The following is a 20,289-nucleotide window of genomic DNA, read 5'->3' as shown; positions in this document are numbered from 1 at the left end:
AATATCATTGACTTTCATATTATCCTTTTGAATTTGTTTATTTCACTGTTTCCATAGCTGGTACTGCTGTTCTGTGGTGGACTTATGTAATGAAGAAGAAAGCTTTGGATGCAGTAGAGCCTGCAATGCAGCTTGATGCAGATGTGCGAAATGTGAAGGCTTTTCTTGGTTTCTCTATTGCTGCTACTGTATTCACTGTAAGTCACATGACATACTCTCATCTAATCATATCATACCAGTTCCATGGTTTCCTGGGATAGTCATACATGACCCCCAGCCCCAAAGTGAAATTTCAAATTTTTATTACATTAAGTTTGAAAAGCAGATCCTTAACCTAAGATTGATGTATAGTGTGAGCAACAATAAACCACATAAGTCCTTGATCGAATGCAGAAGAAATTCAGTAAGATATATCCAGTGGATTAGTCTTCTGACTTTGAAACAGAGGGTCGTGGGTTCGAATCCCAGCCATGGCGTAATTTCCTTCAGCAAGAAATTCATCCACATTGTGCTGCACTCTACCCAGGTGAGATGAATGGGAACCTGTCAGGAATTTATTCCTTGGATTGAAATGCCACTGCGCTGTAAGTCTGCGGGGCTAAAGCCAGGGTAATAATATCCAAGTCCTTTGGAAGCGCATAGTGACGTTATGACATAATGTGAAATGCGCTATACAAGAACTGCGTTATTATTATTATTAAGAATAAGGTGACAACAATATAAGGATTATGGGGTTCAATCAAGCATTTGATGAGCAAACTGAGCAATCACAGATATTAATTATAGGGTTCACTCAAGCATTAGATGAGCAAACTGAGCAATCTCAGATATTAATTATGGGGTTCACTCAAGCATTAGATGAGCAAACTGAGCAATCTCAGATATTAATTATGGGGTTCACTCAAGCATTAGATGAGCAAACTGAGCAATCTCAGATATTGATTATGGGGTTCACTCAAGCATTAGATGAGCAAACTGAGCAATCTCAGATATTAATTATGGGGTTCACTCAAGCATTAGATGAGTAAACTGAGCAATCTCAGATATTGATGATGGGGTTCACTCAAGCATTAGATGAGCAAACTGAGCAATCTCAGATATTAATTATGGGGTTTACTCAAGCATTAAATGAGCAAACTGAGCAATCTCAGATATTGATTATGGGGTTCACTCAAGCATGAGATGAGCAAACTGAGCAATCTCAGATATTGATTATGGGGTTCACTCAAGCATTAGATGAGCAAACTGAGCAATCTCAGATATTAATTATGGGGTTCTCTCAAGCATGAGATGAGCAAACTGAGCAATCTCAGATATTAATTATGGGGTTCACTCAAGCATTAGATGAGCAAACTGAGCAATCTCAGATATTAATTATGGGGTTCACTCAAGCATTAGATGAGCAAACTGTGCAATCTTAGATATTAATTATGGGGTTCACTCAAGCATTAGATGAGCAAACTGAGCAATCTCAGATATTAATTATGGGGTTCACTCAAGCATTAGATGAGCAAACTGAGCAATCTCAGATATTAATTATGGGGTTTACTCAAGCATTAGATGAGCAAACTGAGCAATCACAGATATTAATTATGGGGTTCACTCAAGCATTAGATGAGCAAACTGAGCAATCTCAGATATTGATTATGGGGTTCACTTAAGCATTAGTTGAGCAAACTGAGCAATCTCAGATATTGATTATGGGGTTCACTCAAGCATTAGATGAGCAAACTGAGCAATCTCAGATATTGATTATGGGGTTCACTCAAGCATGAGATGAGCAAACTGAGCAATCTCAGATATTGATTATGGGTTCACTCAAGCATTAGTTGAGCAAACTAGGAAATCTCAGATATTGATTATGTGTTCACTCAAGCATTAGATGAGCAAACTGAGCAATCTCAGATATTGATTATGGGGTTTACTCAAGCATTAGATGAGCAAACTGAGCAATCTCAGATATTAATTATGGGGTTTACTCAAGCATTAGATGAGCAAACTGAGCAATCACAGATATTAATTATGGGGTTCACTCAAGCATTAGATGAGCAAACTGAGCAATCTCAGATATTGATTATGGGGTTCACTTAAGCATTAGTTGAGCAAACTGAGCAATCTCAGATATTGATTATGGGGTTCACTCAAGCATTAGATGAGCAAACTGAGCAATCTCAGATATTGATTATGGGGTTCACTCAAGCATGAGATGAGCAAACTGAGCAATCTCAGATATTGATTATGGGTTCACTCAAGCATTAGTTGAGCAAACTAGGAAATCTCAGATATTGATTATGTGTTCACTCAAGCATTAGATGAGCAAACTGAGCAATCTCAGATATTGATTATGGGGTTTACTCAAGCATTAGATGAGCAAACTGAGCAATCTCAGATATTAATTATGGGGTTCACTCAAGCATTAGATGAGCAAACTGAGCAATCTCAGATATTGATTATGGGGTTCACTCAAGCATTAGATGAGCAAACTGAGCAATCTCAGATATTGATTATGGGGTTCACTCAAGCATTAGTTGAGCAAACTGAGCAATCTCAGATATTAATTATGGGGTTCACTCAAGCATTAGATGAGCAAACTGAGCAATCACAGATATTAATTATGGGGTTCACTCAAGCATTAGTTGAGCAAACTGAGCAATCTCAGATATTGATTATGGGGTTCACTCAAGCATTAGATGAGCAAACTGGGTAATCTCAGATTTGGATTATGGGGTTATCTCAAGCATTAGATGAGCAATCTGAGCAATCTCAGATATTGATTATGGGGTTCACTCAAGCATTAGATGAGCAAACTGGGTAATCTCAGATTTGGATTATGGGGTTATCTCAAGCATTAGAAGTGCAAACTGAGCAATCTTGGTCCATGCAAATCTGGAGAAAATGATGTCAAAGAAACTCTTGTATATTGTGTTTTATTTATCAGTGTAGAAGCCTCATGGTGCATCATGTATTTTTCTATGGGCATATGTTTGTCTTTGCCATCTTAAGGAGGAATGTTAGGTATTACATGAAGCCTATGCACTGACTCATTCTTCGCATTAGGATCCTACAAATTATTTATTTAATTTTTCAAATTTATTTTAAACTTTTTGAACAATATGAAGGTGAAAATCTTTCAAATAAACTGAGGAAGATGGCCATAGCCATACAGGAGTGGTACGGATGATGCAAGAACATCTTTGCTTTTAATATAAAGGGATACTCTGGGCTGAAATAATATGGTGTGAACAGATAAAGAAAAATCAGATTAACAAAACACTGAAAATTTGATCAAGTTCCTACAAGGAATGACAAAGTTATTATAACTTACTTCAGTGAAACAGTTCTATACATGTCTTCATGAATGTTCAATGAGTATATTGATGGTGTCATATCCCCTCTTGTATGTATTTTATTATATGATATTATGTTTATCAAATTTTGCCCTCCAAGAATTGAAAATAATTGGGTATGTGATACATGTACATCTATGAAATCAATCTTATGATTAATTGCAAAGCTTAGAATTTATAGTAATTCTTGTGAATCCAAAGACAGAAAAATTTGGAACGGAAATGTGCAAACCCAAGAAATAAGAGAAGTTGACTTTGAGTGCTGATTATGACAATATTTATTACTTGAAGCCATTCAAAAAATTGATCAATTAGGTATGACCCTTTTTTATTTGCCTCTCAATCAAATGATTTTTCTCCTGCAATTATTGATATCCTTTTAGAATTCATATCAACCAAACAACTTTCCTCACTGAAGTATGCACTTCATTGACATGTTTATTTTTTAATGTTCTGAAATGGGATGCAATTTTGAGTGTCATATATTTTGTGTATTTTGTTTGTTTTTGTATTTGTTTTGTATTTTTAAAATCATTTTAGATCTTTTGGGGCACTGGTATATGTATACACTCTCCCTGTCATTCATTGCATGTAATAATATACATTTTGTCTATTAAAAGCTTTGTGTAAATGGGGCCCTTTAAAGGGCAAGTCCACCCCAACATAAAAATTACGGTATTTGAATTAAAAGAGAAAATAAAATGAGCATAAAACTGACGATATCATCAAAATCGAATATAAATAAAGAAAGTGAGGATGTTTTAAAGTTTTGCTTAATTTCACAAAATAGTTTGATGTTGTTTGAAGGTTTGCATGGTGGCATGTACAATTGCTGATGTGGTTTACGGTACACCATGTGGAGTGTTATAGAAACAGTGGATAGAAGAAGAGAAGAAGTGGATAGGCGAGAAAGTGGAGATTTGAGAATAGAGTATTCTTTCTTGAAAATAGTCCTGAAAAGGACTGTAAACCAGAAGGAATGTTGAGTGAGAACAGCTTGAGTAGTAGAGCTGATGAGGAGATGCTGGCTTGAGTCGGCGAGTAGAGATGATGAGTAGTAGAGAGACTCGACGTTTCGGACAGGTTGACTGTCCGTCTTCAGGAGTGAGTGTTCGCTCGGCGTGCGGCGGTACTTGTGGCGTGCGTGCGGACGTGGGGGAAAGCTCTAGGCCGGCAGTCACGGCGGGCTGATGTCGTAGGTGGCGCTCTGTGCTTGGGTCGGCGGTTTTGGCGGGAAACGAGTGGGCGTCATATGCGGACGCCCACGCGGTGAGTAGACAGCGGCGTGTGTGTGTGTTGGCGGTGTGTACATCAATGGTGGCGTTCTGTGCGTGTTGGTCGGCGGACTCGTCGGGTAAGCTTCGGCGGGAGTGAATGGGTGGCCTGGTGTACGGACTGCCGACCCACGCACAGAGCACCACCTACGACGTCAGCCCGCCGTGACCGCCGGACTAGAGCTTTCCCCCACGTCCGCACGCACGCCACAAGTACCGCCGCACGCCGAGCGAACACTCACTCCTGAAGACGGACGGTCAACCTGTCCGAAACGCACAGAACGCCACCATTGATGTACACACCGCCAACACACACACACGCCGCCGTCTACTCACCGCGTCCGCATACGACGCCCACTCGTTTCCCGCCAAAACCGCCGACCCAAGCACAGAGCGCCACCTACGACATCAGCCCGCCGTGACTGCCGGCCTAGAGCTTTCCCCCACGTCCGCACGCACGCCACAAGTACCGCCGCACGCCGAGCGAACACTCACTCCTGAAGACGGACAGTCAACCTGTCCGAAACGTCGAGTCTCTCTACTACTCATCATCTCTACTCGCCGACTCAAGCCAGCATCTCCTCATCAGCTCTACTACTCAAGCTGTTCTCACTCAACATTCCTTCTGGTTTACAGTCCTTTTCAGGACTATTTTCAAGAAAGAATACTCTATTCTCAAATCTCCACTTTCTCGCCTATCCACTTCTCTTCTTCTATCCACTGTTTCTATAACACTCCACATGGTGTACCGTAAACCACATCAGCAACAAAATAGTTTATATTCATCCTGGTTGGTATGCAAATGAGGAAAGTTGTGATGTCACCCATTTACTATTTTTGTTTTTTGTGAATGAAAAATTAAATATCTTGATTTGAGTTTAATATCATTGACTCTCATATTCATATAGCACTGTGTTGTACTATACTATTTTGTGAAAAAAAAGCAAACTTTAAAGTTATAGTGCATGATTTGTTAATTTCAGACAAGGGCAGTGAATCAATTTTAAAGATATTATATTCATTAAGTATCATTATCAATGCTCTACTTAATCACTCAATAGAAATTTGTATTATAACTCTTTGGTTTTCATGATATTTAGGGGTGAAATATATATCATTCTTTATTGGCGTTCCGAGAAAATGTTTCACGCTCCCTCTAGAAAATAAATTCATATACATGTAAGAACGCTGTTCGATTCATGCATATTCATTATGACATTGTGGATATTCATGAATATGTCATAGCGAAGATGCAGTGTCAACTAATCCCGTTTCAACAAAGTGCTACCCGTAAGATCCGAGAGTAGAGTGATGCGCCGATGGTTGCCGGCTTGCTTGCAATAGCTTGCTGCTGATACCACATGGTTGCTGTACATTACATTTACTACTGTACATGTAATTTCATATACGATAATTATTGTATTCATTTAGGACATTAGCTCTTACAGTGCATTGTCCTCCATATATAAATATAATAGCCTTGCGAAATTGTCGCAGGTCGGTCGGGGAGCTGAGGCCTATACTGAACTATAAACGGCCCCCTCAATTCATGTCGTTATCCATACAATACCCCCCCCTCCCCCTTTTCGGCGGTCACTAAAGGGAGGGGGGAGGAGAAATAACAAAGTCCTGATATTGTTTCATTTTTCAGATTATTTTCAGGGAGAGTTCTTCTACTATAACTCTGTTGCTCCACTCGCCAATTACAGAGTGGAATTTTTTTTTAAGTATTAAAAAAAAAATTAGAATTCCTGCAAACAGACGGCCGCCATCTCGCTAGAGCTGAGTATGACGGAAGGTAAAAAGTCAAAGGGCGAAGAGAAAAATTATTTTCAGGGAGGTCTTGTTGAATATAATAAAACAAAAAAGGAAGAGGAAAGTTGATAGGACACAAAGTATGGGGATGAAAGTAGGTGTACTTATACTAGAACCGAACGCAAGTTGATTATTTTTCAATCTCGGAAGATGACGAGTCCATAAGCTCGTGAAGCCCCCCAAGGTTGGGGGGGGCAGCCGGCCCTTGCTGAATCCGTCAGTGCGCATCTTGTTAATGATAATCCATGTACATATTGCTCAGAATGTTCAATTTCAGTACAAAATACAGAATTTGCGAAAAAAATTTAGCTCGTGCTCATATCATTAGGGTTTATAAGATACAAAGCTTAGAAGTAACTGATACGACTATAGATACCAACAAAAATTAGGTTTTAGCTGCCGATCGGGGAATATGTGGATGAAAATATTTTCTGGATCCGCCCCTGAATATTGTAAAAAAAAAAAACCAGGCCACGCGGTATTTGTCCTATTGTTATTAATACATAAAATGAGGCAGTAAATATTGACAAATTGAAAGAGGAAAAACATCTTTACAGGACACACAAAGCAATATAATGAAACATGGTGGCCAAGCTACTTCTATGCAAAATGATTTTTTTTCCTTTTGAAAAATGTAACATAGGCCTATTTTATTTAAACAATTAAGAAATTACAGCACATATTACAACTTGAGATAATAATGAACAAATCAAAATACAGAACCTGAAGGAAATGATAATAATTCAGTGAATTGGAAACAAAACAAATATATCTGTACATAAAATAAAACATAGGCCTTGAAGGTCTTGCTCAGATATCCCTGATGTACATGTAGGACCTATTCTCGGCGATTTGAAAAATAATGTGCATGAATAACATCACAATTGTTATGATGGTCATTTCAAGAAGCTCCTTGGTTGTTTTCAAGTTTTTTGTACATGGTCACTAGAACAAGTATTTGCATTTTGAGACCTCCAATACCTCCCTCATTATGTACACGTTTTCTAATAAATACCAGAAAAAAAGTAACCCAGAAAGAATCCCATGCTGGCTGCATGTACATAGGCAATTTATACAGACCGCGCCGTTCAAACCGTACCGCACGTGTTGCAGATCTATCTGGTCAATCGGCACTCAGAGGCGATAGATATGAATATTCCTGAGCTGGCATTGATATCATTTAGTCTCAAGGTTGCGCTTTTCATTTGTGATCTCTGCTGCAAGAAAATGCATCCAAATAAAGCTCACTTTGTAAGAGTTCCCATCTTTATATATTTTTGGAGAAACAGTTCTTTCTAGCCAATGCATTGTATGGACTCAGAACTTGTTTATCAATATTGTGGAAAGCAAAGAGTGAAATTTCTAAAAAAAAAAAAATTTCGAAATAAATCAATGTCACAATGTGAAATGTTTCCTGTTTAGCTGTATGGTAGTTTAGTTTTTCTCATTTTATTCCTATCCACCTTCTGTTAAGGTGGACTTGTCGTTTAAGGTACAATCTAGGTTTGTTCAGATATCAGTTTGGTATCCACAAATCGTACGACAGACTTGTCACAGTGTATTTACATTCTACTCAACCTTTTTACCATTCCCCCCAAAAAGGATTGTATGGATAAAAAATTTGATATTTCATTAATACAATATTTTAGAATTTGATGAGAAGCAAGGAAGAAGCGAAGAAAAAAGATTTAAAAACTTTTTTATAAAGTTTTTACCAATGACTGTACATGTAGAATGTCATGTTTCTACATGTACATGTATCTAGAACTTTTGATTTGTTAATGCATGTTCGTGAACAAATTTGGGTATTTGCTGTGTCCGCAGTTAGCACTAGGGTTTTTCACATCATATGTGAATGGGCAATTAAAACACCATGCATCTTGTTCCATCCATCCTGCTTCCATTCACATTAGGTCATATTGTTTCTCATCATCTTGGTGATGTGGAAACGGGTAGCTTTTACAGTGGAACTGTTTGGGCAGGCTGGCAAGGCCATCAGAGCCATGCCTTTCCTGCTGATCCAACCTTTCTGGACGTTCATCATTCTCATCATATTCTTTGTTTATGTCACCATCGTCTTCATTGCAATCTCGGCAACAGGTTAGGTTATTCATCTCATGAACATGCTTTTTTGATAGAGCTTGATGATGATGATGTAGATGATGATAGTTATAATGATGGTGATGATGATGATGATGATGATAATGGTGATGATGATAATTATAATGATGGTAATGATGATGATGATGGTGATGATGATGATGGTGATTATAATGATGGTGATGATCACTGATGATGATGATGATGGCCACTGATGATGATGATGATGGAGATCACTGATGATGATCACTGATGATGATGATGGTGATGATGATGATGATGGCCACTGATGATGATGATGATGATGATGATGATGATGGTGATGATGGTGATGATGATGATGATGGCCACTGATGATGATGATGATGATGATGATCACTGATGATGATGATGGTGATGATGATGATGATGGCCACTGATGATGATGATGATGATGATGATGATGATGATGGTGATGATGATGATGATTATAATGATGATGATGATGGTGATGATGATGATGATGATGATCACTGATGATGATGATGATGATGATGATCACTGATGATGATGATGATGATGATGATGATGATGATGATGATCACTGATGATGATGGTGATGATAATGATGATCACTGATGATGATGATGATGGTGATGATGATGATGATCACTGATGATGATGATGATGATGGTGATGATGATGATGATGGCCACTGATGATGATGATTATAATGATGATGATGATGGTGATGATGATGATGATGGCCACTGATGATGATGATGATGGAGATCACTGATGATGATGATGATGGTGATGATGATGATGATGGCCACTGATGATGATGATGATGATGATGATGATGATGGTGATGATAATGATGATCACTGATGATGATGATGATGGTGATGATGATCACTGATGATGATGATGATCACTGATGATGATGATGATGATGATGATCACTGATGATGATGATGATGATGATGATGATGATGATGATGATCACTGATGATGATGGTGATGATAATGATGATCACTGATGATGATGATGATGGTGATGATGATGATGATCACTGATGATGATGATGATGATGGTGATGATGATCACTGATGATGATGATGATGGTGATGATGATGATGATCACTGATGATGATGATGATGGTGATGATGATGATGATCACTGATGATGATGATGATGATGGTGATGATGATGATGATGATCACTGATGATGATGATGATGGAGATAAAGACCAGTTCGTAGTTACTTCATGGGCAATTTTGGTCAAATGGCCTGTCATTCCTTTCATTATGATAGGCAGATTTCAAAGAAAGATATGTAAGCCTGCCTTACATAGCATAAATGAAGAAATTGAATAGATCAAGTGACTAGAATATCACACCAATTAACAATCTAAGAAGGTGTTTGTTGCATTTTTACTTCGAATGAATTAGCATGTTATAATTACAACAGTGGACACATTGAAATTCAAAATATTAAAAGAATAATCAAGACATCAAAATTGGTGCTTATATCATTACATATTAAACCAGCATGTCACTTTAGTATTAATGACCTTCCTCTGACACAAATCTTCTGATCATGTGCAGAATGGAACTAGCTTATTGGCAGAAATGATATATAGCATAAACTATCTCCACTTTTCTATCAATTACTTCCACAGGCTATCCCCTAGTGACTGAACCTCATGGCTATGTGACCTACAACCCTCCACAGCCTGTACGCTATATGTGGTGGTACCATGCTATAGGGTTTATCTGGACAGCTGAATTCATTCTTGCCTGCCATCAGTTTGTCATTGCTGCATGCGTTGTTGACTGGTATTTCACAAGGTAAAACTTCTTTCACAATTTGTGCTTTTCATAATACCTGCATTCAACTTGCATCCTTCTTGTGATGTAACTTCTTATTAATTCTGAGAGATTGGTTGACAACCAACACTATGCATTAATCAACATGTTGATATTTCAAATTGATACAAACTTCATTTAAACAATACAGTTTTCATGGAATTTAATACTAATTTTATTTTTCTTCCCTGCACTGTGGATTCATTGTTAGGATTGAGTAACTTTACAAAAGCTTCATGAAACACCCACCTGGCGAGGTAGCTATCGATAATAGGGTTTCAGACACTCGGAAGCTTGTGTCGCCCTCCGTCCCTATTGAGAGAAGGTTTGATTGCGTGGATGTAAATCGCTTCTTTTGAACCTCAAAGTACTGCGGCCCCCTGTTCAGCTCTTGTACCTTGTTGATGTCCAGGTGATTCGATGTGAATGTGCTGCGATACTTCAGAAGAAATGGAGCTAGAGCGTTGATGTTCAAGGAATGTTCTGTGTCTACAATTCAAGATTCCTGACACAAACCCTTAGTTGTCTGTCCTTGACAAGGAATAAAAGAAATAGGACCAGGATATCCTCCATTTTGTCCATGGGAATGACTAAGTACTGTCCTTGATCTTATGAAAATCTCAAGGAAAAAAAAAAAATCAATGGTCATCATGGTACGCGTGTATACAACTAGTGATCATCATTTTCTACTCCCTCATTATCATCATGATCGTACTTGCCATATAATTAATTATACTCCATTGTAAATTACTGGGGAATGATAACATAGGCCTCCCCATCTGAAATATCCTCATCACCCTCAACACACTGGATTATAAGTTCTGTAATACCCAAACAATACTCTGACCCGAATCCATGTCAAAGGAGGTTAAAGTTCACTCAAATAATGACATGTCCTTTTATGTCATTCATTTAGCTCAAGAATAATTCGCACTTCACAGTGTTCATTTTTGTCTCGCCCACCAGAGGTGAAGGCGAGACTTCGGGATCCAAATGTTTTCCGTCCGTCGTCTGTCACAAACAAAATAACACATACATGTAACACCACATCTGTAAGTCGCTTTTCAACCAAACTTGGATGGTAGATTGACTTGGGGGACCTGCATGTTATGCTGCAGTTGGAGGTCACATGGTAAGGTCAAAGGTCATTTCGGGTCAACATTAAAGTTTACATGCAAGGCTCTTCTGCCAAGTGTTTTTCCATCCCAGTCATTTCACAATGAAGTTTCGATACAATTATGTTGCGTGCCCTCGCAAATCACGATATTTCTGGTTATTTTCATAAGTGGGCGAGACACAAAATCGCTTTTGCCTTGTTTTTACACCTGATTTTGATGATTTTTTTTACTAATGTGCTTGTTTAATTTTTCTCTATTGATTCAAATCAACATTTTTGGGGTGGACTTAACCTTTAAAGAGGGATATATAACAAATAATAGCAGATATTTTCTTCGAAAGCATATTAGGAATTATCAATCCTCGTTTGGACAGGCAATTACTATTTTTGCCCCTAGGGAAAAATAGTAATTGCTAGACCAGCCTTGGATAAATAATTCCCACCATACTACTTCCGTAATGCCTGATATATCTGTGTAATATACATTTGGGTAATTATATTCTGTATCCACCATGTATTACTTAAGGCCTGGTCACACCACCCAAGCATTGTTGGAGCGGTCGTGGAGCGGTAGGGAGAGAGGGTCGAATTTTGCTCACAAAATTGGGGGGAAAATCGAAAAAAAAAAAAATCGAAAATGGTGAATGGTAGTGAGTGGTGATGATTTTTTTCTCTCCACTCCACGACTGCTCGGGCGGTGTGACCAGGCCTTAAGCTACTGATTTCAGTGCTTCATCATTCTGAGTAATTCCTTCCTACCAGTACCCATTGACCTTGTCTGGGTCTAGTTAAACATAAGCAGAATCTAGTTGATCTTTGTAGGTTTGCATAGTGGAGTTTATAATGTGGAGAAGGTGTAAATCTGGATTTACAGTCCTTTTCAGGACTTCACTCACTTTTAAGAAAAGAATACCTCTAAAGTCTAATTTCCTCTTTCATCCTTTCTCGTCCTTCCATTTCAATTTTTTGTCTGCATTTCCTTTCCCTTCATATTACACATGGTTAACCATAAACCTTTTTCACGTTAAAGCAGAATCTAGTTATTACTTATAAACTCAAATTTCACCACCCCCCACCCACCAATCCTTACAATGTACCTCCTTGCCACTTTCTTACCTTTACACCTTTATCTCTCTACTTGTCTTCTATATTGCAGAGACAAGAAAAGTTTTAGTTCTCCTATCCTACGCTCTACCGGTCGATTGATCAGGTATCACATTGGTTCCATGGTGTTTGGATCCTTCATAATTTTACTTGTCAAGGTACCCCGGGCAATCCTCATGTACATCCAATACAAGTAAGTCTATATTGTACATTTCATTATACATGTTGACCCCAATTAAGTTCTGATGTCACTTGTACTTTTTGATGATGAAACATTGGTCGACTGCAGTGTATTCAACACAGTGCATAATGCTCTGTGTTTCTCTTTCAAAGTGATTGCAAACCTAAATGCCTTCAGTTGTGATCATCATTCAGATGAATATTTCATACTTGCAGCCCATTCTGTTTTGTACGTCATTGAGTGGTAAACCCACAAGCCCATCATGATAAGGAACATTGATGCTGCATTCATTATGAGCCACACTAATTGGTTCCAATGGCATATAAACAAAACAATATGGATCTCAATGACATCAGACAATATTATACCATAGTCCTACCTTGAAAAGAATGGCAAGTAACCTTAAAAAAAAGGAACTCCTGAAAATTCAGTCAGATAACATACTTTCTACCTAAACTTTAAATTTACCAAAGATTTAAAAGTAAAAATAAAATATAAAATTTACCAAAATTTGTTCAAAGATATTTGTCTCTCCTGCATAGTAAAGTGAGACTATAGGTGCCCCTTTTCTGACGGCAGTGGAGGTGTCGTTAACATTGAAATCTTAACCATGGTTATTGAAAAGTATTTGGACCTAGTTCATGAAACTTGGACATAAGGGTAATCAAGTAATACAGAACATTCTGCTTGAGTTTCAGGCCACATGACCTAGGCCAAAGGTTATTTATGGTCAATGAACTTAGGCCATGTTGGGGGTATTTGTTGAATTTGCCATCACAACTTGGATCTAGTTCATGAAATATGGACATAAGGGTAATTAAGTATCACTGATGGAAGGTTATGTATGGTTAATGAGCATAGTACATGTATGTTATTATATGAATTGTGTTTTTTGGGAAATTTTTGGAAGCATGAACAGGATAAATACCGTACAATAATTGATGCGAGCGCGATCCAAAATTTTGTGATTTTCGAACTGAAAATGTATAATGTTTTACTATAAAAAAGGTTGTTGTTTTTTTTAAAGGCCATTTTTCACTTGGAAAAAATGGCATTTTCGATTTTTTTTTTTTTTTTCTGCTTACAACCACTTTTAAATTTCAATTCTCATTTTGTCTCACCTGCATAGCAGAGTGAGACTATACATGTAGGCGCCGCTTTTCCGACAGCAGCAGGGGTGATGGTGGCATCAACAACAAATCTTGACCAAAGGTTAAGTTTTTTAAATGAGAGCATAAAATTTATGGACGTAGTTCATGAAACTTGGCCATCAGGTCAATCAAGTATTACTGAAATCCTGCCTGGGGTTCAGGTCTTATGACCAAGGTCAAAGGTCATTTAGGGTTGTTAGAGGAATCAACATCAAAACTTAATGTCATCATAACTTAAAAAAATATTAAGTATTACGGAACATCCTGTGCAAGTTTCAAGTCACATGACCAAGGTCAAAGGTCATTTAAGGTCAATGAACTTTGGTCAAGTTGGGGGTATTTGTTGAATAACCATCTTAACTTTGAACATTTATTGGTCTAGTTCACAAAACTTGGATATAAGAGTAATCAAGTATCACTGAACATCCTGTGCGAGTTTCAGGTCACATGACCAAGGTCAAAGGTCATTTAGGGTCAATGAACTTTGTCCAAGTTGGGGGTATTTGTTGAATAACCATCTTAACTTTGAACCTTTATTGGTCTAGTTCACAAAACTTGGATATAAGAGTAATCAAGTATCACTGAACATCCTGTGCGAGTTTCAGGTCACATGACCAAGGTCAATGGTCATTTAGGGTCAATGAACTTTGTCCAAGTTGGGGATATCTGTTGAATTACCATCATAGCTTTGAAAGTTTATGGATCTGATTCATGAAACACCCCCATCTTTCTTACACCCTCACATGTTTCTCCCCCTTCTCTCTCTCTCTCTCTCTTCCCATTCTTCTATCTTGTCTGTTTAGAAAATATCAGACCCCCCAAAAAAAAAATAAGAGAAGAAAGTTCCACCACCAAAAAACGAAAAAAAAGAAAGGAAAAGGAGTAAATGTGATATTATTGTCTAAACACATTGTCACAATCTTTCACAAAATTAGCTTTTTTTTATAGTAAGAGGAAATTTTTTTTGCTCGCTCGCTCGCTTCAATCGCTTTCAACTTTTTGGCAGAAATTTTGCTCTACATGTATATGCCATTTGGATATGACAAAATTACCAAATCTTTTCAGAATATCGTTGAGACTTAAAACATTCTTGTTGGCCAAAGAAAATAATACAAGGAAAGTCCTAGTGGATTAGAAATCAACGTTGTTATCATTCTTTAGAGTTAGCTATTTTTAAAGTATGAAAATTTTCAAAATTGCAGTAAGATCTGTCAGAATTATTCCTGTCATCAAATCATTATTACTGTTATCATTATTATTATTAGTATTATCAGTATCATCATTAGTCATGATTACAACACATTACCAATAAGTAATATTATCTTTCATCACTGCTGTTTTCTTTGTTACATATGTGATGATAATTCTTGATAATGGTGACAATTACAATTGACACTGCTAGTAAACTTACTAGTGCTACTGATAGCTGGTAGTATTGACCATTTGTGTCATTAGAATATACAGAACAATTAAAACATGTATAATTACTTACAAATGAAAATTCAAAATACAAAATGCCTTGAAAAAGCCCTGAATATGCCTTAAAATTTCAAGGCTAAAAATCCTCAAGGCTTTGAATAAGGCCAAGGCCAAGCATCAATACTGGTTGACACACAACATTCAGGTTTTTCTGTTAATGTATTGTTTTATTTCAATAAATGTGTTTTCTTTTCTAGATTGAAAGACAGTCAGAACCCTATAGCTCAATGCATTCTCAAGTGCCTCATATGCTGTCTATGGTGTCTAGAGAAGTTTCTCAAGTTCTTGAACGAACATGCCTACATCATTATTGGTGAGCAATTGAATAAAACAGTAATCAGAATTATTTATATTAATTTTGGTGTAAGCTAGCCCAACTGATATATGCAGAGGGTGCCGTTCACAGACAAGGTACACTTTTGACTTTTTATATGTCCGTCTCGACGGGATGTATCATGGTACCATTCTCAGTGTCTGTCCTTCCGTTCGTTGCAAACGCGATAAGTTCAGTTTAACTTAAGCTAGGCTTATATAATTTGCTGTGTATGATATTAGCATGGATCCCAAGAAGCCCTTGATTTTGAGGTCAAAAAGTTTAAGGTCAAGATCACAGTGACATGTTTTCATCTTACACTTTTGAAGTCCTTGTAAACTTGACAACTTCAGTTAGACTTAATCTACACTCATATAATTTGATGTGTATGATAATATGAATCCCAGGAAGCCTATCAATTTTGAGGTCCAAAAGTCAAGGTCAAAGTGACATGTTTTCATCTTACTCTTCTGAAGTCCTTGTAAATGCGATAACTTAAGTTTAACTTAACCTAGGCTCATATAATTTGTGTTTATGTTACTAGCATGCTCCTAGGATTCCAGGAAGCCTATTGATTTTTAGGTCAAAAGGTTAAAGGTCAAGTTCCCACCTTTTATTTTTCTTGCTTGACCAATAACTTCATTTTCTGCATTACAGGAGGGTGTATTATTTGCTCGCCCTAGCGACACTCTTGTTAGGTCATCGGGTCATAGTGGTCATGAGACTTGACAGATCACCTAATTTGTTGTCAGATGATTTGAATTTATTGTTGTTTAAAGTTTTATACCATTAATAAAGATCTTTCATGTGATATTGTTTGTCAATGCAGTTCTTGTTTTGTTCTGATTTGTTTTCTTCAGCTATTGAAGGAGATGGTTTCTGTAGTTCTGCTGCAAAGGTATGATTTTATTTCCTATGTTTATCTTCCTATTTTTCGTCATTTTGTTGACTGGAATATGAGCCAGTTTATCATGATGTTGCATTGATTTATCAAAACTAAGACTTTATAGTCTGCACTTTCCTTTAATTAGTGAATTTGTTCCTATGATGTTGTTGACTGGGGAGTTGTGAAAGCTTTTTTCCCAATGACTTCCATTGTGTACAACATTTCAACATACAGTAACAAGAGATTTCAAGTCAATAATTACAATTTAGTGTTGTCCATTGACATACACAATCAGGTTCTAGAAAGTGGATACAGTGTGGAGAATAGACAATACATGTATTTATCTTTGATTTTGAAATACAGGCCTTCACAGTTCTGTTGTCGAATGCCCTGCGTGTAGCGGCTATCAATTGCGTAGGTGACTTTGTCCTCTTCTTGGGCAAGCTGATGGTTGTTGCTATCACAGCAGCAATTGGTGTTGCCATCATGGGGGTGAGTACAGTCCTCTCAGAGTGTTGGGTGTTTACCAAAGTGTTATGTTCCAAGTATAACTAGAAGTGTGTCTTTTTTTAGGTTTGGCAAGTATTACACTGGAGAGTGCTTGCAAGTTGTATGGGTTTTTAAACGTCCATCCTAGATGGGACGTATACTGTATTATGGTATCACGCTTGGTTTCCGTCTGTCCGTTAACTTTTCCTAGTAAATGCGATGTTTAAGTGTAGCTTAACTTAGGCTCATATAATTTGATGAGTATGATACCATCATAGATTCCAGGAAGCCTATCGATTTTTAGGTCAAAAGGTGAAAGGTCAAGTTCACAGTGACATGTTTTTCTCATTCACTTCTGAAGTCCTTGTAAACACAATAACTTCAGTTTAACTTAAGCTAGGCTCATATAATTTGTTGTGTATGATACTACCGTAGATCCCAGGAAGCCTCTTAATTTTGAGGTTTATAGGTCAAAGGTCAAGGTCACAATGATATGTTTTCATCTTACCCTTCTGAAGTCCTTGTTAAAACAATAACTTCAGTTTACAGATACATGTAACTTAACTTAGGCTCATATAATTTGCTGTGTATGATACTAGCATGGATCCCAGGGAGTCTATTGAACTTAAGGTCAAAGGTCTAGGTCACAGTGACATGCTTTCATCTTAACCTTTTGAAGTCTTTGGTTAAACGCGATAACTTTAGTTTAACGTAACCTAGGCTCATATAATTTGCTGTGTATGATACTAGCATGGATCCCAGGATGCCTATTGATTTTTAGGTCAAAAGGTCAAGGTCACGGTGACTTATTTACATCTTACCTTTCTGAAGTCCTTGTAAACGTGTTAACTTTAGTTTAACTTAACCTGGCTCATGTAATTTTGTTGATACTAGCATGGATCCCAGGAAGCCTATTGAATTTTAGGTTAAAAGGTCAAAGGTCAAGTCGCATGGTAACATTGTCAAGTACTAGATTTTAAGGTGTATAGCATGTGAGGCTGGATGTGGTCGAGTGTTGCAGGGTTTTAACCCTAACTAGGCCGGCTTTTTTGGCTGTTCTGTGGCCAGGGGGGGAGGGGGTTGATTCACCCCCCCCCCCTGAGATCTCGGCCACTGATCAGAGGACTGAGAGAGGACTGCATTGATAATGAGTACATAGAGAGACTTAGTTGGGGGAAAAGTTTCCTGAATATTGTGCCCCCTTATGAATTGACTCATTTTAGAGTTCATTTGTACAGTCCGACCTCTCTTATCCGGACATGTTGGGACCAGGACCAATCCGGATAAGGGATTTATCCGGATCTGGGAGACCCAATATTAAATACACGCAGCTGCGCTGCCGGCTGCCTCCCCAGGCCACCGGCGGTAGCTACACTGCACTATTGTAGTGGGCGTACGGTAAAGACAATATTCACTGCACAGTCAGTGCAAATTATAGGCAGTGTTTTTTATTGAAATGAAATCGATAGATGGCCAAAACTCTTGGATAATTTACCTGCTAAAATGACTGAGGTATACATCGAGCATACTTCGAAAGAAAGTGAATGACTCAATGAAACCAAGTTTTAAAATTAGATCATCGCGGCGGGTATCGCAGCTTCGCAATGTCAGCCATTGTTCCACTGACTGTAGGCTCAAACATGATAGATGGTGCTGTCCGTATTGAGGCCTAAAGTTAGCTAGCAAGACATGTGTTGTTTTTTCCGCGAAGCAAAAAGAGAAACGTGAAGAAATGTTTGCGCTGCACCCTGATTTACTGGAAATTATTCCTAAAGTTCTTTTGGTGATTTGGGTGAGATATTTTCATGAAAAATATGTTTGGTGTAGGGTGACTATGTTGGGAAATATATGTAATCAGAGTGGGTTTATGTATAGGATTGAGTTTAGATTGAAATCTCATTTCCTCACGTACTTGTACTAGATTAAAAAAAAAAAAAATCTTGGCAAGTGTGCGTCCGGATAATAGAGAGATCCGGATAAGGGGAGGCCGGATAAGAGAGGTCGGACTGTATTTGATTTATATGTTGAAAACTGCATTGATTGATTCATAACACTACATGTATTATTTACAGTTTGATTCATAACACTATTATTTACAGTTAATATTCTTATATAGATTTGTGCTTTAGTTATTGATATTTGTCTATATTTGCTTTTGTGTTGGCTATGTTTTGTGGGAAGTGGATACAATTTTGTTTGTTATTTTCAAAGAAAAAATATGTATAGATTGCTGTATTCACATCATTTTTGCACAATTATCAAAGTTTGTTTTGAGCCATTTGAAAATTCAGCTTTAAATGTGTGCAATGATTTTCATCATTAAGAGTTCCAATATGAAAATAATCCTTTAAACAAAAGCAAAGATTGATCTTTTTTATCATTTTAACTCTATTATGGGATGGAAGAAAGAGACGCAATAATTTTTTTTAAATGTATTTCTTTAAGGAATTCAGAATTATCAATAATTTTCCTTCCCACGATGCATAGCGACATATCTAGTTTATTTTTATGCAATACGTATATTACTGTTTCTCAAATGTTAAAAAACAATGTTAACCTTTTTTTTGCATGCTTTAGGTTTGTTTTTGCTGTACAGTATTTTAAGACCCAGATCAGACCCAAAATCAGTTGAAAGCTTGTAAACTACTTAATACAGAAATGCAAGCTTTATTATAGTCAGATTCACCATGTTCAAATTTTTTACTAATATTTTTTTTCAAGATATGTAACATAATAAGGGTGTCAAAAACACTAAAATAATGAAAAAAGGGTATCTATTTTTGCTAAGAAGGCTTCGTGTTTAGGGTCAAATTTGCAAGGGTATAAAAAATTAAGACCAAAATGTTTTATAAAGGATGTACTTTTTGAACCCAAGAGTCAACACTACATGCTTAGAGTACGATTTTCACGAGGTGGGGCTGTACTTAACCCAATGATGTAGACAAATGTAAAGCCGGTGTCCGTGACATACATGTAGAATTGAAACATCGCTATACTTGTTTAGGGGTTCATTTCAGGGAATACATAGTATTGTTTTGTTACTTGTTAATGGTAGGTTTCACATGCCAATACTTGTTAAGGGGTGCATTTTCAGAATATGGAAATTACGTGTTTAGGGTGCTTTTTGAGACCTCATGGTTGCTCATGATATCCACTCTTCAATGGAAGTGGCCCCTCCAG

At 37.4% G+C, this 20,289-nt stretch overlaps 1 protein-coding gene across 7 annotated transcripts in view; it reads left to right on the top strand.

The window, feature by feature from the left end:
• The window catches only part of LOC121415014 (choline transporter-like protein 1), a 95,559-nt gene that overhangs the window by 40,930 nt on the left and 34,340 nt on the right, over positions 1 to 20,289 (top strand). For all 7 annotated transcript variants that reach the window (XM_041608050.1, XM_041608049.1, XM_041608056.1 and 4 more), the window contains 7 exons: positions 58 to 197; positions 8,350 to 8,536; positions 10,203 to 10,371; positions 12,663 to 12,803; positions 15,619 to 15,734; positions 16,595 to 16,632; positions 16,984 to 17,112. In XM_041608050.1, the coding sequence (XP_041463984.1) occupies positions 58 to 197; positions 8,350 to 8,536; positions 10,203 to 10,371; positions 12,663 to 12,803; positions 15,619 to 15,734; positions 16,595 to 16,632; positions 16,984 to 17,112 (920 nt within the window). The remainder of the gene's footprint in view (positions 1 to 57; positions 198 to 8,349; positions 8,537 to 10,202; positions 10,372 to 12,662; positions 12,804 to 15,618; positions 15,735 to 16,594; positions 16,633 to 16,983; positions 17,113 to 20,289) is intronic.

Source organism: Lytechinus variegatus, chromosome 5, assembly GCF_018143015.1.
Source record: "Lytechinus variegatus isolate NC3 chromosome 5, Lvar_3.0, whole genome shotgun sequence".
Taxonomy (NCBI): domain Eukaryota; kingdom Metazoa; phylum Echinodermata; class Echinoidea; order Temnopleuroida; family Toxopneustidae; genus Lytechinus; species Lytechinus variegatus.
This window is presented reverse-complemented; position numbering and strand designations above follow the sequence as displayed.